At 38.6% G+C, this 13,692-nt stretch overlaps 1 protein-coding gene across 1 annotated transcript in view; it reads right to left on the bottom strand.

Annotated features, from left to right (window-relative positions):
- The window catches only part of TNKS (tankyrase), a 219,173-nt gene that overhangs the window by 18,626 nt on the left and 186,855 nt on the right, over nucleotides 1–13,692 (bottom strand). Inside the window, exons 19-24 of the mRNA XM_030312270.1 lie at nucleotides 13,381–13,618; nucleotides 12,694–12,776; nucleotides 4,191–4,311; nucleotides 2,874–2,971; nucleotides 1,230–1,304; nucleotides 264–369 (exon numbers count right to left, since the gene is read on the bottom strand). Coding sequence (XP_030168130.1) covers nucleotides 264–369; nucleotides 1,230–1,304; nucleotides 2,874–2,971; nucleotides 4,191–4,311; nucleotides 12,694–12,776; nucleotides 13,381–13,618 — 721 coding nt within the window. The remainder of the gene's footprint in view (nucleotides 1–263; nucleotides 370–1,229; nucleotides 1,305–2,873; nucleotides 2,972–4,190; nucleotides 4,312–12,693; nucleotides 12,777–13,380; nucleotides 13,619–13,692) is intronic.

Below are 13,692 nucleotides of genomic sequence, written 5' to 3'. Positions count from 1 at the left end.
AGCAATTATGCTAAACTATAATAAAAATATTTCGTCATCTAGATGGCTCAACTTGCAATATGAGTTCTAAAACAATTTCCGTGAAGTGATTTTCACTCTGCATGCCTTGGAAAGCCCGTACTAACACGCAATGCATTACAAAACTGGTCACGCAGAATTAAAACAAAAACTCAAAACCAGCCATTTTTAACGACACTGATACGGTCAATGACATCGGAATTCGCAAAAAAGCCCAGAGAGATAATGGCGGGCCTGACGCTCACCGTGAAATAGCATGCGCTCATTGTGATGGTTGTGATTCTCCTCAGACACTTCCTTTTGTCTGTGACAGAATCGTTCCCTCAACTTCTTGTTGACAACTTTTTGAATCTTTAAGGATGAGGAAGAAAGAAGCAAATGAGTGCAAAGAATGTCAAGTGGCAGTTTATAATTTAAAATGAAAAGTATGTTTTCTTTTAGGAAGGTTCAATTTTTGTTTGCTGAAAACATTACCTGAAAATGATAAAGTTGCCAGGTAGCATGACTAAGTTAACATTCTGGCTTTTAGTGACATAATTTTCAGCTCTGGCTTTTGTTACTCTGCACTAGACCTGGCTGTGCCTCAAAATCACCCAAAGAATTAAGGAAAAAACAGAGTTATTCCTAGACTCCTCCCAGGCTTGCCGAGTTTTAGGATACAGGGGCCTGCACATCTACCTTCTTCGAAAATCTTTCCAGGGAATTCTGACGTGCGCTGGTGTAACTCAAAAGGGATAAGCCCGTGTTCAACAGATTCTACTCGTCTTTAGGACGCTCCCTTGAAAAAAGCACATCTATCCTATATTATTGATTGAGATACTGAGACGAAGAGATATATGCATTCTGATACAATCGCTGACTCAGACTGAAAATCTGGGCTCTGGACACTGCTCTGAGGTGGTGATAAAAATCACTGTCAGCTACAGTCTAAATATGTGGGTGGGCCAGGTCTCCTCACTGCCTCTGTACCAGCAATGGCAGCAGATCTAGACTCCAGTCTGTAGCTTTCCTCTTTCCACCCAGTCTCTGTTTCTAGCGAAGTATGGTCTTGAGGGGTCAGAGGAAGGTAACACCTGACTGTCAGGCAACAGATGACCCGATTAGCTTGGCAGTTTAAAAGCAGGAAGCTTAGAAAAAATTTGTCATTTTCTATATTTGATTTCAGGCACACCTTGCAATCTAATTTTCACCCTGAAATTTTAAAAACTTACTCGAATGACATTGTATCTGTTGAAGATGCCACCAGCATTACCACCATCTCTGTGTTCTCGAATCGTACTTTGCATCTATAGAACAAAATAAAATAACTTTCTGAAAAGATGCCAGTATCTAATTCTAAAGACATTCCTCTGTTGTTTTCAACATTCACCTTCTGTTATATTGTTTTGCTGATGACTCTCAGACTCAGCACTAAGAAATAAACGGGAGTTCACTGTAAATCGTTCAACAAAGTCTAGTGGATGAGTATTTCTGATGAGAAAATAAGTCAGAAATACAGATATTAAACCTCTACATTTTCTTTCTTCCTAATAAAAAAAAAAAGCTTTAAAAGCTTTTCCTGTCAGCACTGTGGGGAAACACAGAAATAAAACATCACACTAAGCCATCTCCATTGCTATTTTATGGTACTGAGGAGAAGCCACACCGGGGTTAAGTCAAACTTCAACTCCTCACATTCGATGAATACTCATTAAACTCATCAAACAAATGTGATTTTTAAAAATTAGTAAGTTTTTGTTCCCTAGGTGAGATACCCCGTATTCTCTCTTTAATCTGGGATCTCAAAGTGCATCTGCACAGACAGACTGGGCGAAGCTGGATGACGTCTGCCCAGGGGGAGTAACCTTCTTCTGCGCAGTCCTTGCTCTTCTCCCACGCTCCAAATTCAAAAGAATGATGGAAAAGTAACATGTTTGGAAGACCCAAGTTCCTCACAGAATTGACTCCAAAGAGTTAATTCTCCATCTCACTGCTCTATCTGTGAAGGTATTCGTCACGTTTTTGACAGTATGATCCAAATTTGCGACCAGTAAAAGAAGGATCAGGCACTGAGCTGCTAGAAGATCTGATGCTCTCCTGACAGACTGGCCAGGCATGAGCTGAAAGACCACCCTGAGGTAATAATGGTCCTGAACTTCCTGGGATGAGAATAATGTGATTAAAAGGCAGAAAATAAACAGAGAAAAATACGAAGGCATGCCTTCCTCTGCAAAATAACGGAATTGGTTAGGCAGCTTCTTTACTGTGACAATACCACTGGCACTGTGTTTATTAGGTGTAAGAAATGAGGCATGAGCCAGCGGTAGAGGGGGAATCTCTATGGCATCTGTCAAGCAAGAGGGGCATCCATCAGCCTCACCACGGTGCTTTCACACAGTGACCGGAGAGATAAAAGGTGACTCGAGGTATGAGGCAGATTTCATAAGCACACACGAACATCAGGTGTACTGTTTTATAATCACATTTTATAACTTTGCATGAAAGTGAAAACAAGAGGATCTTTGCTATTCGTGAGGCAAGATTCTCACTCCCTATCATTCTTAGGTAGCATTTTAACGCTGGAAGAAAACAGTTCTAGTAGGGCTCTTGTATAGCTTCAGGAAAGCCTCTACGATGAAAAGACACCTCTGGCCCCCCTACCGGAAACCCTAGGCTTATTAAGATGTGCAAACACTGTGGCATAGTCCTAATCCCGAGTCCTAGCTGAATTGGGCGATATGTCACCATAATGGCTAAGGGAGACAGGAAAATAGACAGGTGATCATAAATCACTGTAAGACCAACTTAGCTCTACTGGAAAAACAGGCTTAACCACAGATTTCAGGAAGACAATGAAAAATTTTGCTGTACATTACCTCTTCTTCTACTGACTGATATTCCTTATCCTCTGGAGCAAGATCCAGCAAAATAGTTCCCTGATTAACACAGTGAAAAGTCAGATAAGGGTTGGTGCCTGTAGGAAAGAAAAATGAATACGTTAAAGTCCACACTCCTCGGCCTCAATTTTAGGGAAAACTCTGTCATAAATAATTGACATTTTGGAACAAGTCTCAATTACTTGCAATTCAAACCTAATATATAAGGCTATATTGAACAGTACATCCAAAGACAAGAGCAGTAATGGAGATGTGTTTGGGGATCAACTTTATCTGTTCTTACAGAGTTCTCCAGCCAGGGCTCAACAATTTTTTGTTGAACTGAATTCATTCATAAACACACATGAAGCTATCTCTGATACAAAAGAGAAACACACTGTGATCACAATCTAGTCAGGTCTAAAATGTACGAATTATCCTGTAGTAACTCTGTGAGATGGCTTGAGATGGTCACTTATAATCAGTTTAAAATACATTATTCTTGTTCATTTCATCATGCTTAATTTAATGCAGATAAATGAGCGAGACTTAAGTTCAAAACCTGCTAACACTTAGTTTCATGTTGCTCTTGCAATTTTATTGGCTGCAGAGTGGCTAATTCAAGTTTCTCCCTTTTCTCCCTTTACTTTCCTATTGTAAAAGCACTTTTAACAAATAGAAAAATGATAAAAATGGGGGCCGACAAAGGGGAAAGATAGGAGGCTTGTAACAGCAAAGTATGGTGGGAGGAAAAAGGCTGAGCTGACAACTGTGAGTGGGGAGAAAGGTTCAGGACAAGGTCAGAGAAAAAGGTCAGATTATGAAAAGCCATGTTACGAACGTCTGATTTTATCCTAAGAGCGACAGGATTCTGTTGAAAGGTCTTAAGCAATGGAGTGATCTGATCACACATTTTGAAAAGAGTCTTCTGAGTACATGCAGGGCAGGTACTGGAGGGGAGACAAAGGTGAGGGTCGGAGATAAGCTGGAAGGCGGTTGTGACAGTCAAGGAGACAGCTGACGGTGGCCAGGATTAGGTGACCTGTACTAGATTAGACAGCAGTGGGAAGCAGACAGAAGTGTAGATTCCAGAGATGTTGAGGGTATAAAGTGAGAGGGGAGAAGAGAGAACGAGTAGACGGCTAGCTAGAGCAGCGAGGGGGAGAGCCATGTCCATAACTAAGATGGGGCAGGCAGGAGGCGCTACACCAGCTGAGTGCATGCGCTCTGGGTTCAGACCACCTGAGCTCAGATGCCAGCCCTGACAACTTACTTGTTCCTTCTGAGATTTTACTGTTTTGTTTCCGAATAGCTTACCTTGTTGTCCACCTAAGAGTCTTTCTACTCCTTTGATTAATTTATGGCGGTGTCCATATGCATTGATGCCTATTTCTTTCAACTCCTCATGACCCATATCAGCCAGTACATCTAGTGTAATCTAAAAAAAATGGAACAAAATTAATTGCTAAATCTTGAACTGCTCCTCAGTTCTTCCATTGGTCTTTAATGCTACAATATTCATCCAAATTAATAAATTCTTTTGTCTCCTTTATAAAACAACCTTAAAATTGTCTTGATAATTTTATCATTTTTTTTTGTTGTTTATTTTTTTGAGAGAGAGAGGGTGCAAGTGAGTGACAGCAGACAGAAAGAGAATCCCATGAGGGGCGGGGGGGGGGGGGAGAGAGAGAGAGAGAGAGAGAGAGAGAGAGAGAGAGAGAGAGAGAAGTGGGGCTCACCCAAAGCAGGGCTTGTGCTCATCCCATGCGGGACTTGAACTCATGAACCGTGAGATCATGACCTGAGCCAAAGTCAGATGCTTAACCAACTGAGCCCCCATGTGCCCTTTATCAGCTTTTTACTCACATGAAAAACCCTCTGCTTCCAGCTGACTGTGAATTAAAATGGAAGAAACAATACTGTACAAATATAAAATGGTCACTGCTGTATTTCCTTTTGATTATTTAATTCTACCACCTTTTGCTTTCTTCAAGACATAAGAGAGAACAACCAGAAGCATAAAATAGGGAAATACCAGGTCCCAGTATCCAGCAGGTAGCAGAGAAGAATGGTAGGGGAATGGGAGAGAGGTTTATTAGCACAATGAAACAGAATGTAGCAAAAGGAGTAAGCAGTTTTAGGTAAGCGGGGTTTATATCAAGATGAAGAAGAACTTCCCAGTGCTAAGAAATATTCAAGTCTGGAAAAGGCTGCCTTAGAAAGTGGTGAGATTCAGATGAGAAGTGTTTAGTTCAAGTACAGACCATTTTATGTAGAAGCTGTATACAAAATTCTGATTTGGAAAAGAGAGAGTAGATGGTTTTCAAGTTTTCTTTAAATTCCCAGATGGAATAGTCCCTGAAGCCTAACATTCTGTTGTTGTAAAAAATAGTGGTTTTAAATTTTTGGTTCTTCATCCCTGCAAATGGAGATGATTAGTTGGCTACCATCAGGACTCAAAATCGCCCATTTCCTTCTGTGGACGAACAGTTAACTGTGACTCTACCGCCACCCAGTGGCAGAATTCTGAATGCACAGGATGAAATCGTGGGCAACCACATTTCTAGGGGGCTGAACATGCAATTTTCTGGCTCAGAAGAAGCTGGCCCTCTGACAGTGCAGATACTACTTTACAAGATCAGCCTTTAATTTTATCTTTCCTTGAAAAACTGAGAAATCCTTTCAGAGACACCGTTTTCCCAACTCAAATGAGATGTGCTTTATCTATCTATAGCATTCTCTACCTTTTTAGTTATACATAACATTAAAAAAAAAAAAACCTGACAAATTCAGCCTGTAGTTCTGCTGATTTTTATTGTCAGAATGAAGTATTTTATAATGAGTCTGATCTCAGTGCAGCAAGCATATACCACTCATTCTTTGGAAATAATTACTATATTGCTCTTAAGTGGCCATTTGAGAAATGATTGCTCCATTGTACAAAACGGGCAATTCGCTTCCAATCACCAAAAGGAAATTTTGAGCAGAGCTCTTAAAAAGCAACAGTTTTGAAATATACATCGTGGAGACAGAATAGTTCACACCATAATAGGAGCCTGTACATTTTTAGCTACATGTAATTTAATACGCATTGGAAGCCATGCACAAGGTTGACTACATTACTGATGTCTCAGTTTTTCCTTCTAAACTTTGGTTCAGATAAAGTTGATGTACAAACAGGATCTCAATCAATGTGGTAGCTTCAATCCAAAGAAACCTTAAGCTTTTCTGAATAGCTACATATTGTGTATATCTGGAAGAAGCAGAAACCAGGCCAGCAAAGCATAGAGTGCTCTCTATGAGGTTTTAGAAAAGAAACGGAGAATGTTTAATATATTTGTTGATTATATAGCTCCATCCATAAAATAAATAGCTCAATTCCTCCTCCCAATCACCCATGAAGTACTACTGATGTACTCATGAGGAAACTGAGGCCCAAAGAAGTCATAAAAACAGTACACGCAACAGCGGAGATGGATTGTATCGGTCTTTCCCTTGCCTATATTTCTTCAAAGGGCTGACTGGAAAGCTAAAATAACATTTAGTTGCTTGGGGTTACATGATACCCAATTCGTCCCCATACTTATCAGGCAGTGGCCACTGGAAAACCTGAAACGATAAAGCTAAGGAATTCAGATTACTGTTCATTTGTTCACTTATTCATACATATTTAATGAATACCTTCTATATGCTAGGTATTTCCTTAAAAAGTAACTAAGCATTTAATTCTAAAACTTCCCATTATAGCTCAGAAAGTTAAATAACTGTCCCAAATTGGTAGTAAAGGACTGGGGCAAGTAAACAAACAAGGTAGTACCACAAAAGTTCATGCTATGTCCTCTACCAAGAAGAGAAGTAAACATTAAAATACCGTACAGGTTGGTAAATGTTTTGGAGGAATCCTATGGGAACTCTATGGAAGGTTCTTACTTGATCAAGGCTGTAGGTAGGGCTGGAAAAGATGGAAGGAACAAGAAGGTGGTCAGGAAAGGTTCTTAGAAGGTAACAGCTTGGCTAAGAAGCAAGAGCTAATCAGTCGGAAGAAGGGAAGGGTATTTAAGACAAAGGGAACAGCGTACGGAAAAGGAAAAACAAGTAAGAGAATACAGAACATTTGGGAGATTCTCAGCACTGGAGTCCAAGAGGGTGAGCATATAACATACACACAGGAAAAAAGAAGGGATGGATAGAGCAGCAGGCTAGGAATAGATCTTAATGGGCTTTTTAGATCAAGTCAAGACAGTATCCAAAAGCTCCTGGGAGCCGTTTCAGCAGACAACACAATCAAAGTTGTATTTGATGAGGAGGATGGTAGCATTCTGCAGGATTTGGAAGGGAAAGGGACTGTGTGAACAAGGTCAAGATGGAGTGGAGTGGAAGGGAGGGATCAGAGAAAAATTTCAAAAAGAGATGACAGGGCCTGGTAAAGAGAAATGGTTAATGAAAAAAAAAAAAAAAGGAATAGGAGTAGAGATTATCCCAAAAGTCTGAAAATTAGTGAATCTGAGATTATCCTATCAATAAAAGAAATGTAAATATCCAATATAAGGCAGGTTAGATGTGTTGGTCCAAGATTTAGGGCTTTTATACTATTAGAGATAGATTTTTTTGAAAATTATCTTTTACTCACTTCAAAAATAACTTTATTATATCTAGGAAATCACAAGTTTCTTGCGCTAGATATTTATATCTAGCACACATTAAAATCAAATTGATCAAACCTGTCAGACTAGCTACTTTCAAAAGGAAAAAAAATGGGGGCGCCTGCGTGGCGCAGTCGGTTAAGCGTCCGACTTCAGCCAGGTCACGATCTCGCGGTCCGTGAGTTCGAGCCCCGCGTCGGGCTCTGGGCTGATGGCTCAGAGCCTGGAGCCTGCTTCCGATTCTGTATCTCCCTCTCTCTCTGCGCCTCCCCCGTTCATGCTCTGTCTCTCTCTGTCCCAAAAATAAATAAACGTTGAAAAAAAAAAAAAAGGAAAAAAATGACAACTGTTGGCAAGGATGTGGAGAAAAGGGAACTGCTGTTGGTGGGAATTTAAACTGGTGCAGCCACTGTGGAAAGCAGTATGGGGGATCCTCAAAAGATTAAAAATAGAAGTACCCTATCATCCAGCAAGTCTACTTCTGGGTATTTATCTAAAGAAAATAAAAACACCAACTCAAAGAGACAGATGAGCCCCTGTGTTCACTGCAGCATTATTTACAATAGCCAAGATATGGAAGTAACCCAAGTGTCCATTAACAGATGAATGGATACAGGTGTGGTGTATTTATACACAATATTACTCAGCCATAAAGAAGAATGAAATCTTCCCATTCACGACAACATGGATGGACTTAGAGGGTATTATGCTAAGTGAAATAAGTCAGAGAGAGGAAGACAAATATATGATTTCACTTATATGTTGAATCTAAAAGAGAAAACAGAAACAGACACACAGACATAGGAAGGAAACTTGGTTACCAGAGGAGGTAGGGGTGGGGAGTTGGGCAAACAGATGAAAGGGATTAAGAGGTGCAAACCTCCAGTTATAAAATACTTAAGTCTTGGGGATGCAATGTACAGCATAAGGAATATAGCCAATAACATGGTAATAACTTTGTATGGTGACAGATGTAACTAGACTTATCATGGGGATAATTTTATCATGTATAAAAATATCAAATCACTATGATGTACTCCTGAAACTAATAAATGCCACAGGTCAATTATACTTCAATTAAAAAAATCAAATTATAATCTTTAAAATAAGGATTATCCATGTATCAATGCAATCATCTTGCATATAAAGCAAGCATCATTTTAGGCAGGTTGCCTTTTGTTTCTAATATCTGTTCATTTTCTCTAGGGTAGAGAGAGAAAAAGTAGAGTTTTATTGCACAAAGAAAGTAGAGTTTTAATGAAAAAGCCCTTTCTTTTACTTAGGCTTAAAAGGATACAGGTCAGAGCAGAAATAACTTTACAATCATGTGCACAATTCAATGTCTTGAGTCCATTCCTTGGTCTTTCGATTTTGAAATAAAAATTTATATGATCACTTTTCATGAAAATATATAGGTTGCCCATAAATATGTCCACAAAAAGTCTTCTAAGTCATAGCATTTCTGTTTAGGAATTGCAGTGTAAATCAAATCAGCCTTTCTCATAGAAAAAGTGTTCTAATCAGGAAGCTATGTCATAAAGGAAGGGCGAAAGTGACACTGGTATTATATTTCATTAACTATAAAAGACCTGGGTATGTATTACTTGGCAAAGTATATGTGTTCAAACAGGCCAAGTTAGTTAAGAGACGTCTGAGAGAATAATTGTGAAGATAAGAGGTGAGGCTGTGATGTTCTGAGGCAGTTTTCCTGATACTGGAGTAAAAGAACTATATCCCCCACTCCATTGGCAGAGAAGTATCCTTGAGCAGGAACAGAGGCACTGAGATCTTATGTGTCAAAACATCTCAGGAAACAGAACAACTCTCTGGATTAAGAGAAATAGAAAAGAATTAAGTGAATATAATGTTTATACCCACTCCTTCCCTCACTACACAAATATCTCGACCATCATCAATCACATACTCACACCCTGATATAGAATGTTAATGGGAGAAAATTCTATGGGTGAACTATAGAAAGGGCTACAGAATTACTCTATAACTAAAGGCTACTCAAGTAACACTTGGCGGTGGAAATAAAAATTAATTTGATTGCTTGATGACTGGGCCAGAACACGAACACAGTTCAATACAAAGAAAGGTAAAATCATTTGTCTGCGGTAAAGGCGCCGTGCTGGGCAATATACATTAAATGGAATAGTCAACATATTAATTAAAAAGATATAGACATTATTCTGGCAAAAAGAAAATCGATGGAACCATTTACTCAGAACAAAAGACAATACAACGGACCAAACAGGATAAGCTGTCAAAAGGACAGACTAAAGTATTATGATCAATAAGGAGATAACCATGACATAGGAAATCAGTTACTGAGAGAATAAAGTTAAAGAGAAAAAAATAAAACACAAGATTATGTGCAAACTAACTGCAAGAGTAGAAACTGAAATCCTTTGAAAATTTTTAAATAGTCACTTGGAGTTATTTGTGTGAATTAGGGTCTTTGGTTTATTAAGCAAAGATGTGTAAAATTTCACAGTTATTGTGGTCTGATCTGGGAAGAAGGGATACATTAAGATATATCTTTTGGCTTTATCAGAAGATAATGCTTTTAAAACAGCTTTCATACCTTCAGGAAGGGAATAAGGGGAAGACATTCTTACTGTTTAGAATATTCTCAGAAGAAATCTTAAACCAGAGGGTAAATCAATGGTAGGTGAAGCTAAAGGAAAAGTAACTACAGAAGTTTATAAAGTCCTCACCACTAGGGGCGCCTGGGTGGCTCAGTCAGTTGAGGGTCCGACTTCGGCCCAGGTAATGATCTCATAGCTCCTGGGTTCGAGACCCGCGTTGGGCTCTGTGCTGACAGCTCAGAGCCTGGAGCCTGCTTCTGCTTCTGTGTCTCCCTCTCTCTCTGCCCCTAACCTACTCGCATTCTGTCTCTGTCTCTCTCAAAAATAAATAAACATTAAAAAAAATTTATAAAGTCCTCACCACTAGACAAAGACACATCTGGTGCTTCATTAAAGCATGTTCTAAAAATTGGCACAGAAGCACAGCATGACTGAGAATTTTAACTGTCTGGACATTTGAAGGTGTTCTATTTTATAGTTAAGGGGAGTGATACGTTAAGTGCCTTACCCAATTTACATAGTTAATAAGAAAAATAATCACAACCAAGATCTGTTAGTCCAGTGCTATTTCTACTCAACCGTTTTGATCAATAAGAGCATAAAAGATGAACCATAATAAGCACTATAAAGAAGTTAAGCTAAAAAAAAAAAAAGACAAGACATTAGAACATCCTCACAGTATAACTGCTATGAAAAAAGAAATGGTGTTTTTAATGAACTCCTAATTGACTATAAGCCTACAAAAAACCCAGAATGGGGCAAAGAGGCTAGTGAAGAATTTGGAAACTATGTACATATAAAGAATAACTAGGGAAAAAAAGTGTATAGTTATCCTAAAATAGGAGAAGCTTTGTAGAGTGGGTGGCTGGAAGGGTTAAGTCCATGATAAGTTGATTAGGTCTTAGAAATATATGAGAGGCTATATAACATGTTGTGGTGAGCTGAATGGCGGCTCTCCATGTTTTGATTACCAGAATTTATGAAGGACCTATTTGGAAACCTTTTTTTAGGTCTTTGCATATGTAACTAAGTTAAGAATCTTGAAATGAGGAGATCATCTAGTTTTATATAGGTAGGCCTTATATCTAGTGCAAGCGTATTTCTAAAAGATACACAGGAGGAGGCTGACAGAGAAGGCAAGGTGCCCATGGAAGCACTGCAGAAAAGCAGCCATAAGCCAAAGGGGCCTGGAAGCTGGCAGAGGCATGGGAGTGCAGACCTGTCAAAAACTTGATTTTGGGACACCTGGGTGGCTCAGTCGGTTAAGCGTCCGACTTTGGCTCAGGTCATGATCTCACGGTTCGTGAGTTCAAGCCCCGCATCAGACTCTGTGTTGGCAGCTCGGAGCCTGGAGCCTGCTTCAGATTCTGTGTGTGTGTGTGTGTGTGTGTGTGTGTGTGTGTGTGTGCCCCTCCCTGCCCGTCTCTCTCTCTCTCTCTCTCTCTCTCAAAAATAAATATTAAAAAACAAAAAATAAAAAACAACTTGACTTTGAACTTCAGGCTTCCAGAATTACCAGGGAATAAGTTTCTGTTGTTTAAGCCACCAAGTTTGAGGTAATTTCCTGTAACAGCCCTATGAAACTAATACGTTAAGTAGACTAGAAATTAGATTTCTATGCAAAACAAGGTAAATGTAAACATAAAATTAATGGATTATACACAGGGGCAGATTTGGGCACACTTTAAATTACAAGCGTTTTATTACACTTCCCCAAAGTGTAATAAATCGTCTTCCCACATGGACGTTAAAAGAGTAATTCCTATGTAGGATCTGGGAAAGTGACTTAATGATCTCTAAACACCTCTCCCATTTTAAGATTCTACATACAGTAGCAACTAACAGTCAATTTAAACTCAGGAACTTATTATTCTTCAATATTTAACACTGATCCTGGTAATAAAATCACTGATAAGTTAAAAACTCATTATCCTGTATAAAAGCAGAATGACAAACAGAAGGGTCTTAATTCATAAATACCCTAATGATGACCTCATATTAAGACCTTCATATACATGTAAGATGTATGTGAAAATAGGACAGGTCTATGAATGTGTGGCCAAGTTTAGGTTCAACATTATTTTGGACTCAACTGGACAACAGAAATTTCCTAAAGAGGCAATTTTAAAAAGGTACACTTATCTAAGAATTATTTTGCTTTCCAAATTTAACAGATAAGTGCTTTGTGAAGATTTTGCTAATATAAAATTTGTCATTGGTTTTAAGTGGAGTCAAGTCACAACAGTAATATATCGAGATGAATAAGGAACAACACTTTTTGGAAACAAAATAATGAAAGAAGATTTTGAAAACACTCTTCCGAGGTGGTTTCATGGCCTAAGTTTTGACATGTAATAAAACATATAGAGTCAAACGGCTTATAACAAAATAACAGTTAATAACTCCCACCATCTATTAGACAATTTTGGGGAGAATAATAAAACACTGGGTTCCCCTGGTTTCTTTAGAAATTTGATGAGTTTTAACGTATTGACTAAGTGATTAAGAAGTAAAAAACAAAGAATAGCAATTAATAGCTATTACTTTTTAATAAAAAAGACTCAGCTACATATGAGAGCTTACCTGTTCTGTTTCAAAGATGTCTCGAAGGTGTTCAAGACCAAGGCTTTTCAGGAATTGGCTGATATTCATGTCAAGACCCGCAACTAAAAGAAACACATTGAAGTTTTCAGAAAGCAGTTGATCAATCTAAAGGAAGTTACAGTATTCATTTAAAGCCATGACTCTGACACCCTTGGCTGTGCAGATGATTTTATACAGCGTAAAAATAATCCAGAATACATAAATTTAATTCAGACACTTCAGGTTATCTCTGAATTTGGCAGAGAAGTAAAAGAAGAATTTATCTTATCAGTAGCATTTATATTAATCGTAATATTATAATCTAATGCTTTTAGTGAAATATTTAATAGGTGGAATTAAAAATCGAATTTACCAGTTATTGTTTCAGTTTCCACTCCTTAAACATCTTTCAGGTTTTTTTTTTTTTTATATAATTTCAATAATAAGACTCACCAGTAGTTAAATGAAATATTATGGCTAAAAGTGGGTATACTGGAATATATGTAAGTAAGAACAAGATTGATGTCGAAAGATTTAGTCTATGAAGACAGTTCTTATAAACTGGTGTGTATACGAAGACTCACAGGATGTCTTTAAGATAGGTGTTCAATACTTACTAAGAGAGGTAAGTGAAATCTATTCATTTAAAAAGCCCAAAACCAAATACACGTTCACAAGTATACTCGCCTTCTCCCTCCTTCCTTTCTGCGCCCGCTGCTCCATCCCCTGTGTTGGCCGCTCCTCCTACGGCCAGTTCTGCTAAAGGGCCAGTGAGGTTATCGATGCTGCTGGCAGCAGACAGGCAGGAGGGGGTGGATGCTGGTGAGATCAGAGAGGCACTCACTACGGTGGCCTGAGGTTTAAAACAGGTAGGTAAGGCCTCCGGGGGCATGGCATCTATCAGCAAAGCTCTGATGTCGTCAGCCTAAAAAGAGTAATACAAAAAAAACAAAAAAACAAAAAAACAAAAAACACACACACACACACACACACAAATAC

Source organism: Lynx canadensis, chromosome B1, assembly GCF_007474595.2.
Source record: "Lynx canadensis isolate LIC74 chromosome B1, mLynCan4.pri.v2, whole genome shotgun sequence".
Taxonomy (NCBI): Eukaryota; Metazoa; Chordata; class Mammalia; order Carnivora; family Felidae; genus Lynx; species Lynx canadensis.
The sequence above is the reverse complement of the archived record's forward strand: the minus strand, read 5'-3'. Positions and strand labels throughout refer to the sequence as shown.